Below are 24,399 nucleotides of genomic sequence, written 5' to 3' on the forward strand. Positions count from 1 at the left end.
GTCACTCCACTCGTAGAATAAGCCCAATTGACAATTATCCAAACATACGAGACGCAGAATAAGCACGATAGGGTATTATTGCTCTTTTTGTGGATTCATTTTTTATATTATTCTCCCTTGTAAATGGAAGATATCAATGTTTTCAATTCGATGTCTATGAATAGTTTGAACGGTACAACTAGGAATCCTACATTCAGAGATATCCAAGAGCTTGAGCCAATCAAGTATTGAGAGCTGACAAAATTAGAGCCAAATGAACATTGTTTTTGCTACGGATTGAGAGGTACTGCGATTGTAATAAAAAAAACAGATTAATCCACTTAGCGGTGACGATGCCTTTCCCGATTCAATCGTTCGACTTCGCCTCAGTATGATAAACATCATAAATAATTGCCTACATTACGCCAAACGCTGTATAGCGAATCAACCAAACAAGCTAATATGGTTTAACAAACCATTTTATTCATAACTTTTGAATGCAATGGCCGATCGTGATTATATTCAATAGTGATCAACGTCGAATGCAACTTGTTGCGAGAAAATCGGTTAAGAAATACTATATAAAAAAAGTGGCTAATGTTTTTCTGTTTTCGTGTGCACAGACACACACACACATACACACGGACTGGCAGACATTTATTCTGTTCGACGAGCTGAGTCGATTGATATAAGAAACATCATGGGTCTCCGAGACTTGTATAAAAAGTTCGAATTTGGAGTGAAATGATAGCTTTTCGGTTCAACTTTATTGAACGAGAAAGGCAAAAAATTACGAAAAGTTTTGTCGAATAAACAATTTATTTTACATTGCCAAGTGGAAGTAGTCTAGTTTATGCATGATATTTTGTTCATTTGTATTGTACTTTTATTTTAGTGATAATGCACTGTTAGACGTTAGATAAAAAAATCGAAAGGTGTAGGCAAATTCATGTTCGAGCTTCAACATTTTGCGCCGCGGCAAATGCTGGCAGCGTTTGTTTCCGAAAGTAACGGCGTTTCTGAATCGTCTCTTAATATAGGATCCCTAGGTATAACAAATGTATGTAATGCCAAAATAATCGGAAGTCATCACAGTTACATTCTTCAAGATAGAAAATTCAAGAATCATTAACATATTTTTAGATACATTTTATTTCCTTCAAAAATATACACTAATTTATCTATTCTCTATATACTATTAAATTATCTGCACATTTTTAACTTTCTCTGAATGTTTATCTCTAGATAACCTACACGATTCTAGTTACTTTGTTGGTACAAAATACTCTGAATTACAACGCATTAAGAATAAAATGAAAAACATACTTTCTTATGCCCTGCATACCAACGCAAGTACTGTCACGCACACCATTAAGCATAGAATAGTATTCCACGAATCTACTTTTAGTCTACTTACGCCATCTACACTAAACTCGACTTTCACAACATAAAATATATTAGGTATATAATATTTCTTCAACGAGATAGGCTGCCTATGATAATATATCAGTCCCATTACAAATTCGGGATCATTCAGCGAATATGGGACTGATACCCTATGGCAGACAATAGTGCAGTTTTGGTAATGTGTTCTTGTAATATTATTTAAACGTTTTCATTGACACGAGACCTAGTCATTACAGGTGTTTTGTTTTCCTCTGTCAGGCACTTTTATTATGTCTCAGTATATACAATGTGTTAAGAAATTTTATGAAATGGTTGTAGGCCAATTCGACATTACAAATTTATTTTATTTTAACAAACCCAAAACGTGAAATTGAACCTGATGCATATAAGTAGTACATTTAGTTAGCAATACAATGACGAAATATTTACAAAACATTGAACTAATGTCATACCAGTAATATCAGAATGAAATTATGTACAAAAGTAACATTTATTATCTAGCTCTACAATACTATTTGAGGATGTAGTTGAAGTGAGAACTTCAACAAAGAAGGTTCAGCAACAAAGCAATGGTTCCCAACGAACGTGCGCTTCCAATTTATAAAAATATTGATCATATGATTATCCATACTGCATAGTATTAGGAGGAGAGCAGTTCGTATCATTTTTGCTCTTTTCCTAATACTATGCAGTTTGAACTTAACACCCAACCGGTGTTAAGCGGTTTCTTTTTTTTCCAATCCGGTACCTGACAAATTCTGTATAAAATTATAGCAATTCTACATGAAACGACTTACCAATCTTGAAAAAAAAAATACATTCAATAGAACAAAATAGTTACTGGCATGGTTTCGATTATTTACTCCCGTGAATCGCATATCTGTCCCATCTTTGCTGGGTTTCCTATTCATATGGGACAAATATGCGATTCCAGACAGTTTAGTACTTTGTCAATAACTCATATCAGAGGCTGAATTTCAAAATGCCTTGTAGGGGAAGAAATGCTAAAATGAAAAGGTCGGTAAAATTAACAGTTGGCAATATTTAAATCACAACACTATTTAGGCGTATGTCAATCATGCATAGGTCTTACTCGAAATAAGCATTTGGGCAGCGTTTTATGCAGCGTAAACACGACCAAACAGTTTGACCAACATTGACGCCACCCCTAGTTCAACCCTCTCCCGCCCATGGTGTCTGTAGAGCACCATCAAATTTTGCACCATCTAACCTTCATCGAATTGTTTCAACAACAAGAAGCAATATTTGGCACATAGTTCCATTAGATTGCAAATATAATCAATTTTGAGAACAAATAGAACTATTGAAAACAATCAATTAACTATTGATTAGGGTGGCTCAAATTAGTATGGGAAAAACTTTGTTCAATTTTTTTGATGGGCCGCCGTCTTATTCGGTTCTATTTGATGCCCTGATGCTCTGGACAAAATTTCAGCCAAATCGGTCAACGTTTGGGCGGTGCTAAATTCGTTAGAAGTTTATATAGAAAAATGTATGCAGAAACATCCAAAAACAGTAAATTGCAGCTAAACTACACAACTTACGATGAAGAACTATGATACTCATTCAGATCTTGGAGAATTTAATACAGAATGTTATGCAGAAAACCGCGAGAAGATTCGAGTTTGCCCAGCTAAGTTATTAGCATTTCTCTGCAGTGGGGTTGGAGCAAATTTCGTTTCTTTTACCTTTGAAAAGAAATAAATTCACCCCTACAACACTCCAGTAAAATGCTAATATCTTTGCGTAATAAACTCTAATCTTCTCGCGGTTTTCAGCATAACATTCTGTATTTTATTTTACAAGAACTGAATGAGTACCATGGCTCTTGATCGTAAATTGTGCCTTCCAATTGCAAATCACTGTTTTTGGATGTTTCTGCATACATTTTTCCATATAAACTTCCAACGAGTTTAGCACTGCCCAAACGTTGACCGATTTTGCTGAAATTTTGTCCTGAGCATCAGGGCATCAAATAGAAACGAATAAGAGGGCGGCCCATCAAAAAATTTGAAAAAGTGTTTTTTGAGCCACCCTACTATTGATTTACAATCAAAAACTTTTTTTGTCTTTCACTAATTTAAGCTATGCCAAATAACTTTCGTTCTAGCATTTTTTTAAAAGATGATTCCTTCCTATTGAAATCCTTGAGCGGGAGCGGGAAAGGGTTAATCAAGCATATAATATGTTCCACAAACAGCGAACATTTAATTTTTTCGACCAACAATATCACACACCCCCTCCCCCTATGTCACACTTTTTGTATGAAACGTCTGAAAATTTTGTATGGATCGTCACACTTTGGCCAACCCCCCTCCCCCCTCAAAGCGTTACGTAATTTGTGGACGCTCCCTAAGCTAAGTTACCATTTTTGCATTCGTATATCATGAGGCTAACACGATGATACTGTTATGCCCAGGGAAGTAGAAACAATTTTCCAACCGAAAATTGCCTAGACCGGCACCGGGAATCGAACCCAGCCACCCTCAGCATGATCTTGATTTATAGTCGCGCATCTTACTGCTAGGCTAAGGAGGGCTCCTATAACCGGTATGTAATAATTAGTAATTTATAATACGTTACTTAAAATTCATTATTACAAAGAATAAATAAAAATATTTCCATGGCAGCTGCCACTCAAAAAATAAAGGTATGAAGTATATTATTTCTTCGGTGTCGTCATGATGATTCGATTGCACGATGAATGCAAATGTCTTGCGTGTCATAGACGATTCGTCGAGTAGCAATGAAGACTGTAATCTGTCGTATTTTATCAGCCTTCCGATGGCTATTTTTATAGATCTATGCTTTCGTTGCTCTTTTGACTATAAAGTAATCAATTATGACTTCAAAGTACGCTCTTTCGTGGGAGAATGGGACTACACATAAAAAGGAATAAATATTAGTAACAATCATGACTTTCTTTTATTCACAAATGATTCACTTTTATGCATAAAAACAATAAAAATGTGTAAAACTTGTGCTTTTTATGCATCAAATTTTACTGCTTTTGTGGGTAGCTCCATTCTCCCGCAAAAGAGCATCCAGTTTTCAGCGAGCAGGATTTAATGGCCGCCAGCTTGCCTGCGGGTTAGTCTCTGTCAACTGTACCCACCGCCCCGTAGAAAATTTGACACCTGGAATCGACCGATTTCGTCGGGTACAATCGGCCGATCGTTGCAACCTACGCTATATGAGATTTTAACACAGGCGTGGGTCAATTAATCATTCCGACGAAATAGCTTGTTTAATAGTGTAATTTCGTGCACACCAATTTAAACAAACGACGAATCAACCGATTTGATCGGTAAAAATCGGAACTACCGACTAAGAGCACCTCCACGAGAGTCCCCATCTGGGTCCCTATCGCTATTTCCGGGCCCTTTATAGGGACTCACTTGTACACCGGAGGTAGCTAAACGGGAATGTTTCCAAGTTTCCAAGTTTCCAAATTTAGCGCATCATACTGGGTTGCTAAATTTCCATACAGGTTTGCTATTTTGTGAAATGTCACTTTGGTACTGATACAAAAATGCAGAAAAATTGTTTTTCTTTTTCAGAACAATTTCGACGAAAATTAAATAGCAAGGAAAATATTATTTTTTTGGATCTAGTGCCCCAGTTTAACTTCGCGTCGTAATTACAGTAATTAATCAACTATAATGAGAAGCGTTTCGCACCAGCGCCCGCTAGAGCCCGAAATATTCATAGATGTTTCGCGAATGAAAATTCAACTGGTTTTATATTGTAAGTTAATTCGAGGAGGTCTTCCAGGATTCCCTCAGAAAATTCCTTTAGTAATTATTCTGTATGTCTTCGAGTAGAAGTAGCTCCTCCAGAAATCTCCAGAAAGTTTTTTTTTGCTGCAGTTCGTTTAAAAATTATTGTATTGGAAATTCATCTAGGATCCCTAGAAGATTTTTCCGGGAGCTCCCCAGCAATCTTAGTGTTCTTTCAAGAATCTTTAGCCACTAGCAGTTCTTCCAGAATAGTTTTAGGCTTTATTACATATTCTTTCGGGATTTTTTTGGTTTTGGAATTGCCCTATACACCCGGTTCTTTTTTTACACGGGTGGGTTTTAGTTAATTACGACCTTTATCATTGATGAAACTATGAGTTAACCCCATAAAAAAATTCTCCAAAAATCAAAGAAAATACAGGTGGTATTTAAAAAGTTGCGAAAAATTAGGTTAACCGGGAAATTAAAGAATACCAACCGTGTAAAAAAAATATTGGGTGTAATTGTTTTGTGGTTCGTTTGAAAACATAGTTTTTTTTCAAGATAATTCTCCGGATGCTGTTACAAATGTTTTCCTTCAAAAACTCTGGAAAAATTCTTGCAGGATTTTGTAAAGAGATTCCTGTAGGAAAACTGGTGGAAATTTCAGAAGGACTTTCTTCGACTGGAAGTATAAATTCCCGAAGGAAATTTCCAGGATGGAGGAAATCCAAAAGGAATAATGGTGAAAAAAATTACTGTTACGGTTAGCCTTACGAGCAAAAGCGTAGAATTGCCCTCCGGAGATGGCGAGCTCTATTCTCGATTTGGCCAAGGATGTTTTCGAGTGGGCTCCTTGGGCATAGTTGTTAAACAAAATACATACTCAAGCAATGGCGGGCACAGGAAAGCTTTCAATTAATAACTGAGGAAATGCTAATAGAATACTAAGTTGAGCAGCTAGCCAAGTTCCAGTTGGAATATAGAGCCATTGAAGAAAATGATGACTACTTTTAGCAACGCCCGGTGAGAACTTGATGTGTTTACGAAGTCGCTATACCTAAAACAGAAACCACCGGTGGGAAGATGAGGCGCTATCCTAAAATAGCACTCGGGAAGGAGCGCTATTATAAGAATAGCGATGAGGCCTCCCGTGGAGGTGCTCTAAGTATAGTGATTGATCGATCAATGCCTGTGTTAAATATCCAAGCGACGGTGCAACAATCGGCCGATTCGCACCCGATTTAGTCGGGTAAATTTTCTATGGGGCGCTCCGAGCATTCTGACCAATGTTGATTCAGTGAATTCAAGCCTTCTTATATACCACATTGAACAAAATGTTCGAATGGTGGGTGCAGTTGACCTCCAGAAACGTCAAATCAGATACTGACCCGCAGGCATAGCTAGCGGCCATTACCGCTCGCGGAAAACTCGGAAAACTGGATACTTCTCCCGAAAAGAGCATATTTTTAGTTTTGCGTGTATGGGTTAGCCTCTGATTTGACGTTTGTGGAGGTCAACTGCACCCACCGTTCCGAGCATTTTGATCAATGTGGTAAATAAGAAGGCGTGAATCGACTTCATCAGCACCTTCTTATTTACTACATTGGTTAGAAAACTCAGAACGGTGGGTGTTGACCTCCACAAACGTCAAATCAGAGACTAACCCACAGGCAAGCTGGCGGCCATTACTGCTCGCGGAAAACTGGATACTAGGCTTTGATTCGATTCGCGAATTAAAATCAAATTAAACTTAGAAATGACAGTTCAATAATTTTCAAATAACCCTGCTCGCAGAGCAAGATTACTTTTGACAGATGATGAATCATTTTTGATAGATGTTTTGTTGGTTTTGCTGGGTAGCATCAGCCATTCACCGGGGGATTTCATAAATTCCAAACTGTCACTTTTAAGTTTAATTTGATTTTAATTCACGAATCGGACCAAAGCCTAAAGCCTCAATCGCAATAGAATGGAACGGCATGATTTGACAGAAAATAGTGCTGTCCAATGAGAGCTTAAAGTAGCTCGAAGTTTCTCCCTGTCCTGCTCATGCCCGTTTGTTGACAAAAAAGAACGAGCAGGACGGGAACAACTTCGAGCTGCTCATTGGACAGTACTAATATATGGACTAACTGTCAAATCTTGCTATTACAGATGCCGTCTGTATGTGTGTATGTATACACACTTTTTGATACTTAGCATTTTCCGATTGAAAATTTGCCCCATCGGCCATTGCTTATATGTGCATGGTTCCAAAACCGACCACTCCCTCGGAAGCCCCTGGAACCTGCTATCCAGTTTTCCGCGAGCGAAAGCGATGAATGTGGTAAATAAAAAGGAACGGCCATATCTCTGAGAATTCCTGACGGATTCAGTATTGATCAGCAAATGATGAACAAAATGGCAAGCAGAAGAAACAATACACTTATGGGGGGAGGGGGGTTCTGTCGTTTTCTTACGCACCATATAAATAAAAAAAATATTTGTATGAAAAAAATCTTACATGGGGGGGAGCGGAGGTCGAAAATCCCAGAAAAAATTGCTTACGTAATAAGAGTACGACCCCTAAATGCGTGCATTTTAAGAATTCAGGTCCCAGTATTTTGCCTTATACCGGGAAACGTGTAAATGTTAAGAAGACACAAACAAATATTTTTCTTATACCGGGCAAATACGCGATTTTAAATGATGAACTCAGTTATATGCCTTATTTCGGGTCATTCCACGAAATGGCCATATTCCGCAGTAAAGGGACTCAGCAAAATCCTCAGAAATCTTCAATACATCGCCTGCTTTGAGCGTACTTACAGCGGCACACTTGGAGTTAACTTTCTGAATTCAATATGGCGAAAGGCATCTAAGGTTCGAATTCTCAAAATTAAGCACCTTCATCGAAAAAATATTTGGTAGGCGTAGTAGCGGACACCTTCCTGCATGACAGGTACCAAATAGTTTTTCATGAAAAGTTCCTAACATTGAGAAAACCCGCGTTAGATGTCTTTCGCCATACAAATTTCTGGCGGTTAACTCATGCTGGCTATATTGCGCATATACTATATAGCGCCTGGATGTGATAGCGGCGGGTCGAAAATCAGCCACTGCCAATAATTCATTCATAGCGAAACGGCTCCTAGCTGTAAGTTACCGCCTGGAATTCTCACGCAGTTAGTGGCTCAGTTTTCTTCTTGTCGTACTAAATGCATGTCTAATTCGTTCCTAAAGTGCGTGCCATTCTCCATTCGCAATTTGACAGAACAATCGAGCAATTACCGGACCTTCTTTTCTATCTCAGCAATCAAAAATGATCCGGAATGAATTTTGAGTTTCTCTATAAAACTAAAAGAAGCATGAATTTTAAACTCTTGTGCATGGACTAAGTTTCCTGCATTTATTATGTTAACATTGATAGTTCTTTAATAATGGTGACAAAAATTATGACATTATTTTAATCAGAATTAGAAGTAAGTTTATAGTAGAATTGCCTCAAATGTTAGACGTAAAAACATAAAAATATCATGAACAAAAATATACTATTGTTACCGCACTTTTCAATTGAAAATAAAATATAAAATTTACAATGTATATGAACTAAATTTATAGAATAATACAACTTTAAGAACACTCAAAAACGTGTGTTAATATTCACAATTTGATACAAGAAAAAAAACCTTCACATACTTAAATTATACATTCAATCAAAACTTTGAAGGCATTGCAGCTAGTAAAATTACACAAATGATAAAACACGACTGCTTGGGAACCACTGCGAAATACATCTGACGCAAAATAACAAAATATTAGCTAGCACATGAAAGATGACTTCACAGCCTCCGAATATCCGAAAAAATGTCAAAGAAATTATAATTTTAATGACGTTTAGCCCGTTTCGCATTCAGGGTTACCTTTCGCAGTAACATTTTTCGCTTTGGTAACTTACGAATGGACTGATGTTCCGTCACTAGGGCATTCGTTCGTTTCGACTGTTGGCTACTGGAGCTTATGAAAGCAATGGCCTCCACGGAACGCCTAGTTCTGTGGGAGGATGGCGACTGTTCTGGTCGACAAACGATAACTGGGGTGGCTTTTACTTGATCTGCCGACCGCAAAACGCGCCTTTCGATAGGTTTCTTAACTTCGCTTGCTGACGTCTGACTCTTAACTACGAACGTATTATTATTATCGATATTACCAACTACACTGTTACTAGCTTGTACTAAACTATACTTATCGCTATTTTTTATTTTTCTAAAATTAAGAATTTTTTTGACCTTGGAACCTTTATGCAAAATGTTATCAAAATTAGTGCGTACCGTCCTATTTCTCGATACGGTGGAGACGTTTTCCTGCTGACTCCGCGTTCGGTGCGGTCTTTGGCTACGCGTCTCATATACGATTTTTACTATATTTTTGATGGTTTTACGTACCTTACCTTTCGTGGTACCAGCGAGAGCAGACGTTCGTTTACCACTCAAACCGCTGGATGAGGATGCTTTGGTTTCATCTCCGCTCAAACAGCTATCACTGTCGGATTGTACGAAAGCGTCTTGGGCTGGCGAAAGAGCACACAGATTTGAAGACGATATTTCATTGATCTGGATATCCTCGCCTTCATCTTTAGATGGAATTGACGTTCTTCCGTCATTCTTCGGCTCGGTACAATTTTTGGTGGTATCCATCGTAGATTCTACTACACAACCAACGGGTTCTCCGGATTCAAGAACTTCCCTACTGGTACTTGGACCTGCTTCTTCCTCCGGATACAAAAATTCTACCGGGTCCTTCTGATAGTTGTGCTCTGATAGATCATGTGCGGTGTACTGCTGGTCACCATAATTAGAATTAGCCGGCTCGGGTTGATGTGGATGATGGTAATCATAACGCACCATCTGGTACGTTGGAGGCTCGTGATGATGATGGTTCTGCTGAAACGAGTGGATGGGATAGTGCGTGCTACCGAACGGTTGATGCGGCAGGTGCGGTAGCTGATAATCGTGAAAGTTTTCGATGATGGCCACATTTCCCGTACATTCCGAATGGGTGTAACGAGACGAGGCGGGCCCCGTTGAGGTAGAAGCTTCCATCATTTCCGACTGTAAACGTTCCGATTTAGTCTGCAAATTCGTTAAAGAGTAAGTTTCTTCAGCATTATCTTGCTGATTACGATCGTGGTCATCCGCTGCAGCATACTGTAAGCCTTCATTTCGCTCAGCATCATGATGCTGGTGTTGATGCTGAGAGAGATGGTTATGATGATGGTGTAATGAATAATGTTGCGCTGATGGCGTATAGTTTGTATAGGAATGATCATTGCTGAGGCTGGTGTTCAAAAAACTGTTGTAGGATTCTGCAAAACTGTCAGAGAAATCCATATCTTGATAGGAGGCGGAAGTAGATGGTACAGAATCCATATACTGTTGATGCTGCGGATTGTTTTGCTGGACTCCTGGACAGGTCACTTGAGACAGATCAACTAATTCTCTTGTCGTATGATCATACAATGTAACATTCAGCTTATCCAGCGATTGCGTGTTACTCAATTGGTGATCTATGTGTTGTATCGAAGTCCTCATTGTTCGAAGCACATCTCGTTTTGGTGGTCCTGGTGGGTCCAACATAATAATTACCACCGATGTATTATCCGCCTTCATGTTACTTTTGCTCCAACGTTCCAAGGCTTCGTTAACTAATAACTTGCTGGGATTTTTCCAGTCGCATCCGCCTTCCAGAGCAATTCGAATATTTTCCATTTCAGCGGCGTGTACAATCTCAACCGCATGCTTTGGCGATAAGACATTCCATAGACCATCCGTCCCGAATATTAAACACCTGGAACGAAAACAAAACAAGTTGTGTTAGGCCGGAACATTTTTTATATCCTTTTTAGCGAGACTTTCAGCCCGTAGCTGGCTCGTCTCGTGGAAAAAATATTAATTTCTTCCTTTAGCCCATTAATCTTTTAAAAATAGAGAGGGTGGAATTTTTTTTTATTATTTTCATTTATTTACGTGATTTTCTTATTTTTAGTATAAGTTCATCAAGGTAAAAAAAAACGATTAAATTGATAATATTGAAAAACTCATCAGTTTTCTTAAACATTTTTTTTTGTTGTGTTGAACTTAGTCTGTAGATTAAAAAAAACACCTTAATAAAGACTTAAAAAAATTAAACAATTTTCTATAAAAGTCTGCAACATTTTTATTTTTTTGAAATTTGAAATCCCCCCTCAAATAATGACGGGAGACAGAAGAAGATAAAAAAATTGAGGTTTCTTTTATAAAAATTCAAAATTTTATTATTTTCTAAGATTTTGTATTATTTATACGAGAAACAGTTCACATATTATCGGATCAAGGAAATTGTGCGGAAATTTACATTTGGAGAAAAGGTAGTGTTCGCACCAATGCGAAACGGTTTATGTTTACTTCATTTTCATTTCAGTTAACCTCGAGCCACCCTCAATATTCCGGCTCACATCGCCAAACTAGCATCCATCATTATCTTTACACATCACTTCATAACATTCAATAGCATAATGCAACCAGCCGTTACTTGAGTAGAAATGCACAAACGCAAAAAGCCGTCGATCTATGCGATGAATTAAGCCACGCCTTTTAAGTAGAGACTCACTAAATTGTCATTTGCAGACCCAACGAAGTTTTCTACCTGCAGCATGGAGAACAGAGTTCAGTATTGTAAATATTCGGCATCACTGGATGTAGGTGATGTTTTTTTTTATTTTCTTCCTTGAAAGCGGCCTCACATTGCCGAAGAGAGTGAGGAGTAAACAACAGAACTGACATCACCCAGTGCGCCACGATTATGAAATTAACCACAGTAAATTGTACACATTTACCCATCAAATGACAAAATATACCCAAGCGTTTGAATGGGCCACTCACAGGCATGCTGTAACGCTCGAATTGAGCAGCCTGTCAGGGTTAGTTGTGTGTGAATGAATGAATTATTGGCAGTAGCTGATTTTCTACTCGCCGCAGCCACATCCAGGCGCTATAGTATATGCGCAAAATAGCCAGCAAGAGTTAACCGCCAGAAATTTGTATGGCGAAAGACATCTAACGCTGGTTTTCTCAAAATTAGGAACTTTTCATGAAAAACTATTTGGTACCGGTTATGAGGGATGGTGTCCGCTACTACGTCTACCAAATATTTTTTCGATTAAAGTGCTTAATTTTGAGAAATCGAACCTTAGATGCCTTTCGCCATACTGATTTCAGAATGTTAACTCCTAGTGTGCCGCTGTAAGCACGCTCAAAGCAGGCGATTCATTGTGAATGAATCTCCCGCTTTGAGCGTGCTTACAGCGACACACTAGAAGTTAACTTTCTGAAATCTGTATGGCGAAAGGCATCTAAGGCTCGATTTCTCAAAATTAAGCAGCTTCATCGATAAAATATTTGGTAGGCGTAGTAGCGGACACCATTCTTCATAACCGGTACCAAATAGTTTTTCATGAAAAGTTCCTCATTTTGAGAAAACCCGCGTTAGATGTCTTTCGCCATACAAATTTCTGGGGGTTAACTCTTGCTGGCTATATGCGCATATACGATAGCGCCTGGATGTGGAAGCGGCGGGTAGAAAATCAGCCACTGCCAATAATTCATTGAAAGTTGATGCCGGCAATGATTTTTTCTCGACGCTACAGCCCCACTCACGACGGCAACTATGAGATTGATCGTAGTATACAGAGATCCATGTTTTTTACTGCATTGGCTTTGACATATTTCAACCCTGACAAAATTGCATTCCAAATTCAGTTCATTCAGTTTGTATTTTTTTTTTTTTTTGAATAATGCATTGTGGAAATAGTGAGTTTCGTATTCCTGTTTTCATTGATTGTGAGGCGGTGACCATTCGGGTACAAGACTGGCCCAGCTTAGTATGGAGAGAAAAATTGTTCTGCAGCCTACCAACTTCCGTTTTTGCAATTCTGAGCTTAATCGGGCAATCAGAACCAATTTCTAGATCGAATGAGTGACGGAGGTGTATTTTCCTTTATATTTTGGGTGAAATCCCCATACAAACTTCAAATCAAATGCGCCAGCTAATGCAACAAGCGATTGAGCTGAAATTTTCAGAGATTCATTTTCTCACCCAGACACAATCCTGGGGGGTGCCCCGTGGAATTCGACAACTATTTGTTTCCTGGGCCAGTCTAGGGTACACCGCCATCAATGGGAGCCTCCATAAATTACGTAACGCTTAAAAGAGGAAGGGGAATTTGCCTGAAGTGTGACAATGGGCTGCAAAATGGTGGGTTGTCATCAAGGAAGGAGCGCTCAACAGAGCTCTGGTCCCCACAAGTTCCTATCACACGCTTCCACGGGTCGTCCGATGACAAAATACCGCCAGTTAAGGGTTGTGTACTTAGCTGGTACTGCAGCCTGGGCACTGTTGTCCTTCTGACATCAGCTAGAGTGAGAAGGTACGCCTCGAGCGTCTGTTCACCAGGAAGTGCGGCTCGAACAGCGTCTGCCTGGTACCCAGTGGCTGATCATCGAAATGCTGTAACGCGTCAGCTATACCTAAGGTGGCAGCCCCACTAGTGCGATGTAGGTAACGCGACCCCGGTAAGGTAGCTTACTGAAGCCTCTCAAATACCACGAAAATAGAGATAGAAGAAAAAAAGAACGTTATTTTTGGCAACCGACACGGCAACGAAATAACGAATATGATTGGAAACTCGGTACCTGGATTATCAGGACCCTAAATGAACCTGGACGAGTGAGCCTTCTGGCTCGTGAACTGCAGAAGGTTGGAGTGAACGTGGCCGCTATTCAAGAAGTCCGATGGTCTAAATCCGGAGAACGTGAATTCCGAGCCGTGGACCTCACGATCAACACTGCATTCAAGTATAACATCTATCACAGCGGCGGCGAAAAAGCAAAGCATGGAGTTGGTTTCGTAGTGATGGGCAAGCAGATGAAGCGAGTGATGCGGTGGAAACCCATTAGCGAACAAATCTGTGTGTTGATGATACGGGGCAAATTCTTCAATTACAGCCTAATCAACGTTTACGCACCGACAAACGATAAATCCGACGACGTGAAGGACACGTTTTATGAAGGTCTTGATAAAGCCTATGGAGAGTTCCCAAAGCATGACGTGAAAATTGTTATCGGAGACGCTAACACTCAGGTCGGTAGAGAGGATTTTTTCCGTCCCATAGTTGGTAGGGAGAGCCTTCACTCCGATACCAATGGCCTACGGCTTACGGCTAGTAAATTTCATTGCTGCCAGAGAGATGGCCATCAGTAGCATCTACTTTGCACGAAAGAATATTCGAAAGCACACCTGGAGACACCCAAATGGTGAAACTTGTAACCAGATAGACCACGTTCTGGTGGATGGGCGCCATTTCTCGGATGTTATCGATGTGCGGACATTCAGAGGTCCGAAAATTGACTCTGATCACTACCTCGTTGTCAGTAAAATTCGATCACAGTTGTCAACTGTATCGAACGAAAGTTCACAGCGAACGATGTGTTACAATATCCAGCGATTGTCGGCGGAATGAGTATCGGCTGAGTACCGCCACAAGCTCGACGAACGGATAAGTGCAATAAACGTTAGCGACAACATCAACGATCTATGGGAGTCGATCCATGGAGCGGTGAGCACAACAGCACGAGAAGTGGTAGGCACTGTACAGAGGCGACCCAGGATGGGTTAGTTCGATGTGAAGTGTCAGAGAATGACAGACGAGAAGAACGTTGCCAGAAGCCGGATGTTGGTGTCGGGTACCTGATCGAATAGAGATCGGTACAAGGAAGCAAGAGCAGCCAAAAAACCCACCGCAGAAAGAAGAAAGAATATGAAGAACAAGTGATTAGCGAGGCGCAGGAAAAAATGAAGCAGAACGATATGCGGAGGTTCTATGAGTCTGTCAATGGCGTGCGGAGAAAGACAGCGCCATCTCCCGTCATGTGCAACAACCAACAAGGAAATTTGCTGACAGATAAAACCGAAGTGACTGCCAGGTGGACGCAACACTTCGAGACTTTGTTGAATAGTGGAAGTGACGGTGCATCGGTGAACAGAATAATTAATAGCGACGATGGACAAGCTGTGGAGTAGCCTACACTAGATGAGATTAAAAAAGCTGTTAAAGAGCTGAAAAACAATAAGGCTCCGGGGAAGGCTGAACTTCTCAAACATGGCAGTGAGCAGCTTTATGAAGTTCTGCACCATATTATGTCGAAAATGTGGGAAGACGAGGAAATGCCTGTTAGCTGGTTGGACGGCCTCATTTGCCCTCTCATTCCCCCGATTCAGTGACACGGAATGAATTATAGCAAATTATGCTTGAATATGGTTTTCCGGCAAAACTGATACGGCTGATTCGTATAACGTTGGACGGATCAAAATCAAGTGTAAGGGTTGCGGATGAAATATCGACGTCATTTGTTACTTTAGATGGATTAAAGCAGGGTGATGCACTCTTGAATCTACTGTTCAATATAGCGCTCGGGGGAGCGATTAAGAGCGCTGGTGTGCAAAGAAGCAGCTGCAAATAGGACTTATTACGGACTTCGTAACCAGCTTAAGTCCCGTAGTCTGCAAACGAAAACAAAACTCGCGCTCTATACTACTCTGATTCTTCCGGTGGCTTTATACGGCCATGAAACATAGACGTTGAAGGAGGCTGAACGGAGAGCTTTCGGAGTGTTTGAGCGTAAGGTGCTGCGGACAATACTCGGCGGTAAACAGGAGAACGGTATCTGGCAACGGCGCATGAATAACGAGTTGTACCAGGTGCATACAGGGCTGGATATTATTAAGCTTATTCAACACGGCAGACTACGGTGGGCTGGTCACGTTGTTCGTATGCGAACGTCAGAGAACATAATATTTAGTAGAGAACCCGGAAGAGGCCGCAGGCTTCGTGAAAGGCCGCGTACACGATGGCTTTTTGCAGTTGAAGAGGACCTGAGGGCGCTCAATGTTCAGGGCGACTGGAAGCGATTGGCGCAGGATCGAGTCCAGTGGAGAAGGATACTCCATTCGGCGTAGGTTCATCGAAGAGCTGTAGCCCATCAAGTAAGTAAGTGACAATCCTTACAAGAAATTTAAATGATTCATACAAAACGAACAGTGGGTAATGTCTGTGACATAACCGCAAAGTGAACGTAGGACTTGGCTTGACCATGCCTTCAAAGATACATAATATGTCCAAATATCTCACATCAACTAATTTGGATAAAAAATCGACGTTGTATACCATTCTTTTGCACAACCTTCTCATCAGCCGACACAGAAAACTACGTCGGCCAAGAATAATCAGAAAATTTCAGGAAGTATCAGTCCAGTGACGGACGAGTAGTGGTGGAACTTTTGGAATATTAGCCTCTACAGCGCCAACCTTTCAACTGAAGGACTGCCTGCCACCAGTTGGCTAAGCAGGGGATCTGGACTGTATCTCTGCCCTTCGATTGAAGGGCCTCCGAGTCCGTATGATAGCGACTGAAGGAGAAAATTATTTAACTCTTAGAACCTTGAAAAAGGTTGTTTGCTGCGGCTTAGTCAAAAAATAAGAAAGCGATCTTTTCAAATAACCACGAATTTCGCGTGATGACATAAAAAGGAAGTTCAATAAATGTGTTTCTTACGAAATATCAAGAACGATATTTAACCTTGCATGGAGCAATTACAAGGCAATCGTTTATGCTAGAAAATCAAAAATCATGGTTTTGGTTTATAAGTCGTATTCATGTGTAAAGTGAGGAATAGTTTATTATAAGGCTCACTCGCCGAAAACAGCTTTACAGAGCCGATAATCTACTAATTATTACATTTTTCTGTAAACACATTTATCGCTAATATTTCTCGGAGAAATTACTTCTTCCTCTGACGACAAGTCAACAGTGATCTCTCTTTGGTCTGAGGTTGGGAAACACTGATGACCCAAACTATCTCCACATTTCAATTAGACCGCCTTCGTTTATTCGTAACCACACTCTACTCAGTCGACGAGCCCGACGTGTTCTTTTCGATGTTAGCCCATTCTTCGTCATGTTGTAGTCTTCCGTGGTGGGCACGTTTAAAGGTGATGACAATTGTTACATTGTGTTAATTGGGAGGGGAATTCGCTTGATCAAATATTTCGTAGAAGCAAGGATGTTATCGATCTGTAGTTTACCAATAACTCATTCCAAAAGCTGAAATTCAAAATGTGTTGTATGATAGACTTCTAGTGCGACGAGTTTTCTGCAACTCTGCCTCATGGTTGGTTGTTTGAATTCCACTAGTAACGAAGTTTTAGCTATGGTTAAACTAACTTAGAATAAATGATAACAAAATTCTAAACATATAGTTTAAGTTACTGCAACTAGCGCTATAATTCCGTTGATGGTTGAATTCTAACAACGAAACATTAGGCAGAGTTGTAGAAAAACCTTCGCACTAGAAGTCCGCCATACAACACATTTCGAAGGTCAACTTTAGGAATGAGTTATTGACAAACTACTAAATGATCGAACGCAAATCTCTAAATGATTAATAACATCCTTGCGGTAGGAGTTTGTTGATAGGTTTACATTATCGTTCAGAGTGTAAAATAATCGAATTTGTTTGGCGAAGTCCACCTTTCTTCACTTGTCAGCTCACTTCCAGACACATTCATAGTCGGCTCTGGACTGGACTGTCAATATTCGGTTGAATATTAGTCATTGAATATTTATGCTCATTTTAATAATTGATATTGTAGATCCAGTTGAAACTCGAACTGAGCTCTCGCGACGATCGCATTTTCTCCCATTTCCGGATGTCGCAACTACATTGCGAGTAGTGCGCATCTATACCATTTGGAAATGGAAGAAAAAGCGATTGTCGCGTGAGCTCATTCTACAATAAATTATCTGAAATCTGAACACTTTTTAAATTAGTAAAGTAATTTATCACATAGAACTGAATCCGATTCTCATCACCAAGACCAAGAAAAACGAAACTAAGAAAGGAAAATAAATAGGGGGAATGACGGCTTTGGCAGGTTTTGTTCTATTATTGGCAGGGGGGTTTTTTATGACTGACTAGGCTCAAATTTGGCCTAAACATTCTTTGCATATCAAAGAATATTGTGACCAAATTTCATAAAATTTGGTCGACAAAAATCCCCCTGCCAATAATAGAACAAAACCTGCCAAGGCCGTCTTTCCCCCTACAAGACCAGCGGCGAGATGGTCTCAGCCAAGCAGTGAAAACATCAAGCAAAGAAAAAAAAGGCGCTATTTTTCCTTTTAGCTGAAATTTTGTAGATTTCGAAGGTTTCTTTAATTAATCTAAATTTCCTGTTATAATATAACCATTTACGTATAGCATTGACATGTTTTCGGCAATGAAATGAGTTTCTACTTCAATCAATTTAATTAAATTAGTCATAGAAAACTTGAACCTATTTTTTCTCTGTTCAGCAAACAAAAAAGTCTAAAACATCACACGAGAATATAAAAATTCCTCATACCTGTATCTTTTGGGGTCAATTTCAATGACGGACACATCCGGATTAGGGCTAACAACGAACTCATCCATCGCTGAGTTGTAGCTCCACAAATCCCCTAAACTTCGTGCCACTGCCAGAAAAGGTATCTCGTCTATGGGAGTGCTTCTCCGCACCGGGCCCTTATGGCCTATTCGCGGTCGATTCCAAACAACGCGTGGAACGCCCGATTTGGTTACAACTTTGCCACCGCAATTTATGATACGCATCTTTTCGGCGTACGCTTCCGGTTTGTGGTCCTCCGTAAGGGGCATCGAGTTCCAAGTGCAGGGTTTTGCACCAGAGTGGGATTCCTTGTCCATTTGATAGCCTAACACAATGCCAGAGTCACCAACGTGTCCAATGTAGATTTTCCCCCGTCGGATAAATGCTATGCTGGCGGTGGTCCCGGCGGTGCTGGGTAATCCGGATGAGGTTTTTGGCCATTTATCTACAAATAAAACAATCATTATTCTTCAATCGTAACATATGCTAACAAAAGCTTTCAGTCGTAGAAATTTTAAGACAAAAGTTTTACGAATGTCAGCCAATTCGACGACCTTCAGTTCAACATTTCTATACTCGTGGATCAGAGCGATAGGTTGATGGATTTCATCAAACAAATAATTGAAACTGATGCCTTTCTAGTACATTTTAATTTATATTTTCAATTTATTTATTGAATAATACGTTAGCCCGTAGTACATACTTTTTAGTCAGACATAAATAGAATTAATTGATAAAATCGCAAAATTTATCATTTTTCTGAAACAATCTGGGAAAATTAAATTGGGTTTGATATGGGTATATGTTATGAAATTAAGGAACAAAGTCGGTGTGAATCAAGTTATTTCTTACAACTTCCGGGCCTTGTAACAAGCTATCTTGAGGGCATTGTTTTATCGATAATTTGAATAATATTTTTTGAAAACCCATATGTGAATATGTACATTATGTGAATGATAATGATTTGAACAATGTTTTGGAGGTAACCAGTTTAATTTCGATGGGACTCGAACCCACTGAGGGTCGTGAGTTCGAATCCCATCCATGGGAAACTGATTACCTCCAATCAGGGAATCAATATTCGGGCAACGCCTAACAATATACTCTTTGTCATCAACAGAGTTTGTTACTGACAAACGCACCTAGCGACAAACCTTTATCCGAACCCGAACACAATATGACAAGAATCATTTGTCTTGCTTGCTCTTAAATTTCCGAGAATACGATGCTAATTTTGTAATCATTGTTCGATACTCGAATATTCACATGAAAGCAGAAAGTATGATAGCATAAAACCGAAATTTGCTCTAGAAATAATGCAAAATAACGGGTTGAAAAGTTAGCAACAAGATTGCCTTCTTTTTTGCTGCTGACAAAATTTTTCGGATCTTTGTCATTATTATCTCCGACAAAAACAAAGCTTTGTCGTTGGTTCGCTTTTGTCGCTTGTTTCGCACGCGCATTGCAGAAAAATTGATTCCCTGCCTCCAATACATTTTTCAAATCATTATCTTCCACATAATGTACATATTCACATATGAGTTTTCAGAACATGTAAATTAATGTCCAAGTCGGGTGGTATAATCCCCGGAATATAGGCAAATAACTTTGATTGAATTGAATAACATGTTATTCAATGCCTAGTGTAAACATGGCTTTTTACTATGTTCGCGATAGAGCGTTGTAACATGTTAGGTATTCGGGTACTATCTTGATGAGCTTTGTTTTGGCGATAATTTGAATAACATTTTCAAGGCGGCATACGACAGTATAGACCGCGTAGAGCTATGGAAAATTATGGACGAGAACAGCTTCCCTGGGAAGCTTACCAGACTGATCAAAGCAACGGTGGATGGTGTGCAAAACTGTGTGAAGATTTCGGGCGAACACTCCAGTTCGTTCGAATCGCGCCGGGGACTAAGACAAGGTGATGGACTTTCGTGCCTGTTGTTCAACATTGCGCTAGAAGGTGTCATGCGGAGAGCCGGGTGTAACAGCCGGGGTACGATTTTCAACAGATCCAGTCAATTTATTTGCTTCGCGGATGACATGGACATTGTCGGCCGAACATTTGCAAAGGTGGCAGAACTGTACACCCGCCTGAAACGTGAAGCAACAAAAGTTGGACTGGTGGTGAATGCGTCAAAGACAAAGTACATGCTTGTGGGCGGAACCGAGCGCGACAGGGCCCGCCTGGGAAGCAGTGTTACGGTAGACGGGGATACCTTCGAGGTGGTCGAGGAATTCGTCTACCTCGGATCCTTGCTAACGGCTGACAACAACGTTAGTCGTGAAATACGAAGGCGCATCATCTGTGGAAGTCGGGCCTACTACGGGCTCCAGAAGAAACTGCGGTCGAAAAGATTCGCCACCGCACCAAATGTGTCATGTACAAGACGTTAATAAGACCGGTAGTCCTCTACGGACATGAAACATGGACAATGCTCGAGGAGGACTTGCAAGCACTCGGAGTATTCGAGAGACGGGTGCTTAGGACCATCTTTGGCGGTGTGCAAGAAGACGGTGTGTGGCGGCGAAGAATGAACCATGAGCTCGCCCAACTCTACGGCGAACCCAGTATCCAGAAGGTAGCTAAAGCCGGAAGGGTACGATGGGCAGGACATGTTGCAAGAATGCCGGACAGCAACCCTGCAAAGATGGTGTTCGCTTCCGATCCGGCAGGTACGAGACGGCGTGGAGCGCAGCGAGCGAGATGGGCAGACCAGGTGCAGAACGACTTGGCGAGCGTGGGGCGTATCCGAGGATGGAGAGATGCGGCCTCGAACCGTGCATTGTGGCGTCAAATTGTTGATTCAGTGTTATCTGTTTAGATGTTAACTAAATAAATGAAATGAATTGAATAACATGTTATTAAGGCTGTAGTGCGAACATAATATTACATACATAAAATTGCAGGTTTCGTTATCGAAAACTGGCCGCATCTTAACTTGCATGCCCACACAAAGCTTGTGTCCCATATATTGAGCAAAACTATTCGGTAAAATTTATTCGGAAAGTTATAAAAATTTTAAAAAAATTACGAACTGAGAACTGACAAAACATTTATTTAATTTTATTTATATCTGGATAACGCCTATGTCCTAGCTCTGTCCCAGTTTTAATATTAAAAGTCTACTCAATGAAACCCTGTGAAAGCTGTGAACCCCTGCAGGGACTGGACAGAAGGCAATGACGACATTCAGAGGAACAAAATAAACATTGCATGCAAACGAGCGATACATATATTAGTATTAGTGAGATATCTAAAGTAGAAAGTTTCCATTCCGATAATTACAAACTGCGCTAACTTTTTTAGGTGGATTGTTATGTTTTCTAAACAAGAAAATTCACGTAGAAACACGGGACAACGTGTTTTACATTTTTACAAATCTAATCCCTTTTCCTCGAAAAATTTAATGAAATCAAATTTTCCCTCGTAAATTAATAAAAACATTACAAATCGATTGTACGCCTGTGTTCGTAAAGCCCGCTCAACAACACAAAGTAGGCCTCTGCTGCGAGAAAAAGAAAATGTCGAACTCGTCTTACTTGTCGTTCAGATAATCTGCAAATTGAACCAACCTTGCTCGCGCCACATCGAATAATGGGTCTGGATGTATCCGTCCCGGATGGCTTTCAGCACGTCTTCGTCGCTCTCGGACCAGAATAGCTTCTGGCTGACGATGGTATTCATCAAATGCTCCCTTGCGTAAAGCGACGCTTCTGCTCCGCCATGGCCATCGTAGATCCCGAAAAAGGCGTACTCCAAACTTTGGTCGTTCTCCGTCTGCTGGTAGGCCACCGAGAAAAAATCCTCCTGATACTTCCGGCCACCGATCGAGGTGTGCCCCGTGACACGTAAATTTATCCCGATAGACATCGGAACACACTATTTTTTACAATTTATTCGCTTCCACTGACGAAACATTCATACACAGAAAACACTTCAGCGACTGTAACAAGACGACACAGTGGAAAAAGCTTATGAAACAAAAATGACACAAGAAAAAGTGACGGTGCTGACCTCCGGCATAGCAAACAAGATTTTTTTCATATGAACATGAGCCTGAATTAAATATTATCCAAGACACACATTCCATTAAAATAGTTCGGTGAACGTGTATTTCTTTCGCAAGCACCGCAGTAGTAGCCAGTAGTTCCCCAAATTAATATTTATGTTAAACATTGTTTGAAATGAAATTTATATAATAATATAAATATATATTTATATATAATCTTCTATACACTCAGCCAAGAAAACTAGTGATAATCATACGAATATCTTATGTTTTTTTGCTATAAGAATTACTTAAAGTTTGTACGATTTTCTTATGAACCGTGTGTTATTTGACCGAGAATGATTTTCATAAATTTATCTTATAAAAATATTAAGCTAGCTTTGTCAGAGCCCATAACGATATTCATAAGTGAATCTTATGAACATCAATCATTCTTGTCTATGAAGGACATAATATTTTCAACGCGAATTATATACATTGTTCTTTCTCACGAGATCAAAAGAAAGGAAAACACAAATAATGCAACAAATCATTTTAAATATAACATTTTATTTTATTTGTCTCTGATTATTTAATAAGCTAACTAATCATATACACTTTATTATTCGTTTGAATTATTTTTCGTCGAGATGGTATATACCATATATCATTGCACCAGTTGGGAGACTCGAGAGTACCCGGATAAAAGCGTACCATAGGCTCAACAGTGTAAACAATTGAATTACCATATGCTCTACGGTATACAATAGGATATATTGTTTCTCGATAGTTGTCCATATTGTATCAACACCATGGATATAATACATCAACATTGTTCTCAAATGTAACAATACTTCCAATTGTTTTTAGAACTTGTTAGTGCATAAATTTTAATCGTTGATAGCTTCTGAAAATTTTATTCAAATTGCATATTAGCAATATAACAATATTCATCCTATTGCCGCAAATATGCATCATTTTTTTTTTAAACTTCATTTTTGACCGGTAAAGCCGTCATAATTAAGAAATCCAATATCGTATTGTTTTACTATAAAAATACAATTCAACCTAATGTAATTTGAATGGTTTTCTTCGCATATTTCAACAATATATTTACGATACACTCTATTGTTTGACAAAAAATAGTGTATGAAAAAATCTCAAATTTTGTATAGTTACGATACTTAACAACCCGTACGTTCTAATGCGAAAACTTAAATTACAATTTAATGAATGGTTCATAACAATACATTCTAATGTATTTCTATTATTTCATCTACATTTAAATTTATTGTAAATTTATTGTGTTTTATAGTGATGTTACAATACATTGTATTGTTTTTCTATAATATTTTTTATTCGGGTAGTCTCATCGTCGGTGTTTTCTTCTTCTGCTGATGCGAAATGTTGAATGGTATAGTTTTTCCTGAACTGGTGCCTTGCATCCGAGCTTGCATTGACAAACTTCTGTAAATAAGAGGAAAAATTTACTTACTTTTCTAATCTTCCACTTCTCATCCAACTGCTCTAGCTGATCAATAATATAATTTAAAATAATCCCAATTGATGGCAAATAAGACAGTTTACAATCGCGCATGTCGAAATAACTATATGCCCGCGGGCACCTGAGGAAAAAGCACCTATGACCGTCATAAGTTTTGCTTTTGAAATGGGGACATAAGAAATAATTATGATGTTCATAAGAGCGTCTTATGATTTGCAACCGCAATGAGAAGTATATTATTTTCATAATAATTCGCAATGTGGTTCATAA

At 39.5% G+C, this 24,399-nt stretch overlaps 1 protein-coding gene across 1 annotated transcript; it reads right to left on the reverse strand.

The window, feature by feature from the left end:
• Positions 1-1,107: 1,107 nt before the first annotated feature.
• On the reverse strand, positions 1,108-22,623 carry LOC134222902 (uncharacterized). Its single transcript, XM_062702047.1, has 3 exons — positions 22,210-22,623; positions 18,607-19,072; positions 1,108-10,955 (listed from the first exon to the last, which is right to left on the reverse strand). The coding sequence occupies exons 1-3, from the start codon at positions 22,505-22,507 to the stop codon at positions 8,996-8,998; spliced, it is 2,724 nt and encodes a 907-aa protein (XP_062558031.1). The 5' UTR covers positions 22,508-22,623; the 3' UTR covers positions 1,108-8,995.
• Positions 22,624-24,399: the final 1,776 nt, after the last annotated feature.

Source organism: Armigeres subalbatus, chromosome 3 (assembly GCF_024139115.2).
Source record: "Armigeres subalbatus isolate Guangzhou_Male chromosome 3, GZ_Asu_2, whole genome shotgun sequence".
In the NCBI taxonomy this organism is placed as follows: Eukaryota; Metazoa; Arthropoda; class Insecta; order Diptera; family Culicidae; genus Armigeres; species Armigeres subalbatus.

Excerpts from the sequence above, each read along its gene's own strand:
- LOC134222902 (XM_062702047.1), bottom strand. The coding sequence starts at position 22,507 with ATGTCTATCGGGATAAATTTACGTGTCACGGGGCACACCTCGATCGGT. Across the intron at positions 19,073-22,209 it reads TTCGATGTGGCGCGAGCAAG|ATAAATGGCCAAAAACCTCA; the intron begins GTTGGTTCAATT and ends TTTTATTTGTAG. Across the intron at positions 10,956-18,606 it reads ATTGACCCCAAAAGATACAG|GTGTTTAATATTCGGGACGG; the intron begins GTATGAGGAATT and ends TTTTCGTTCCAG.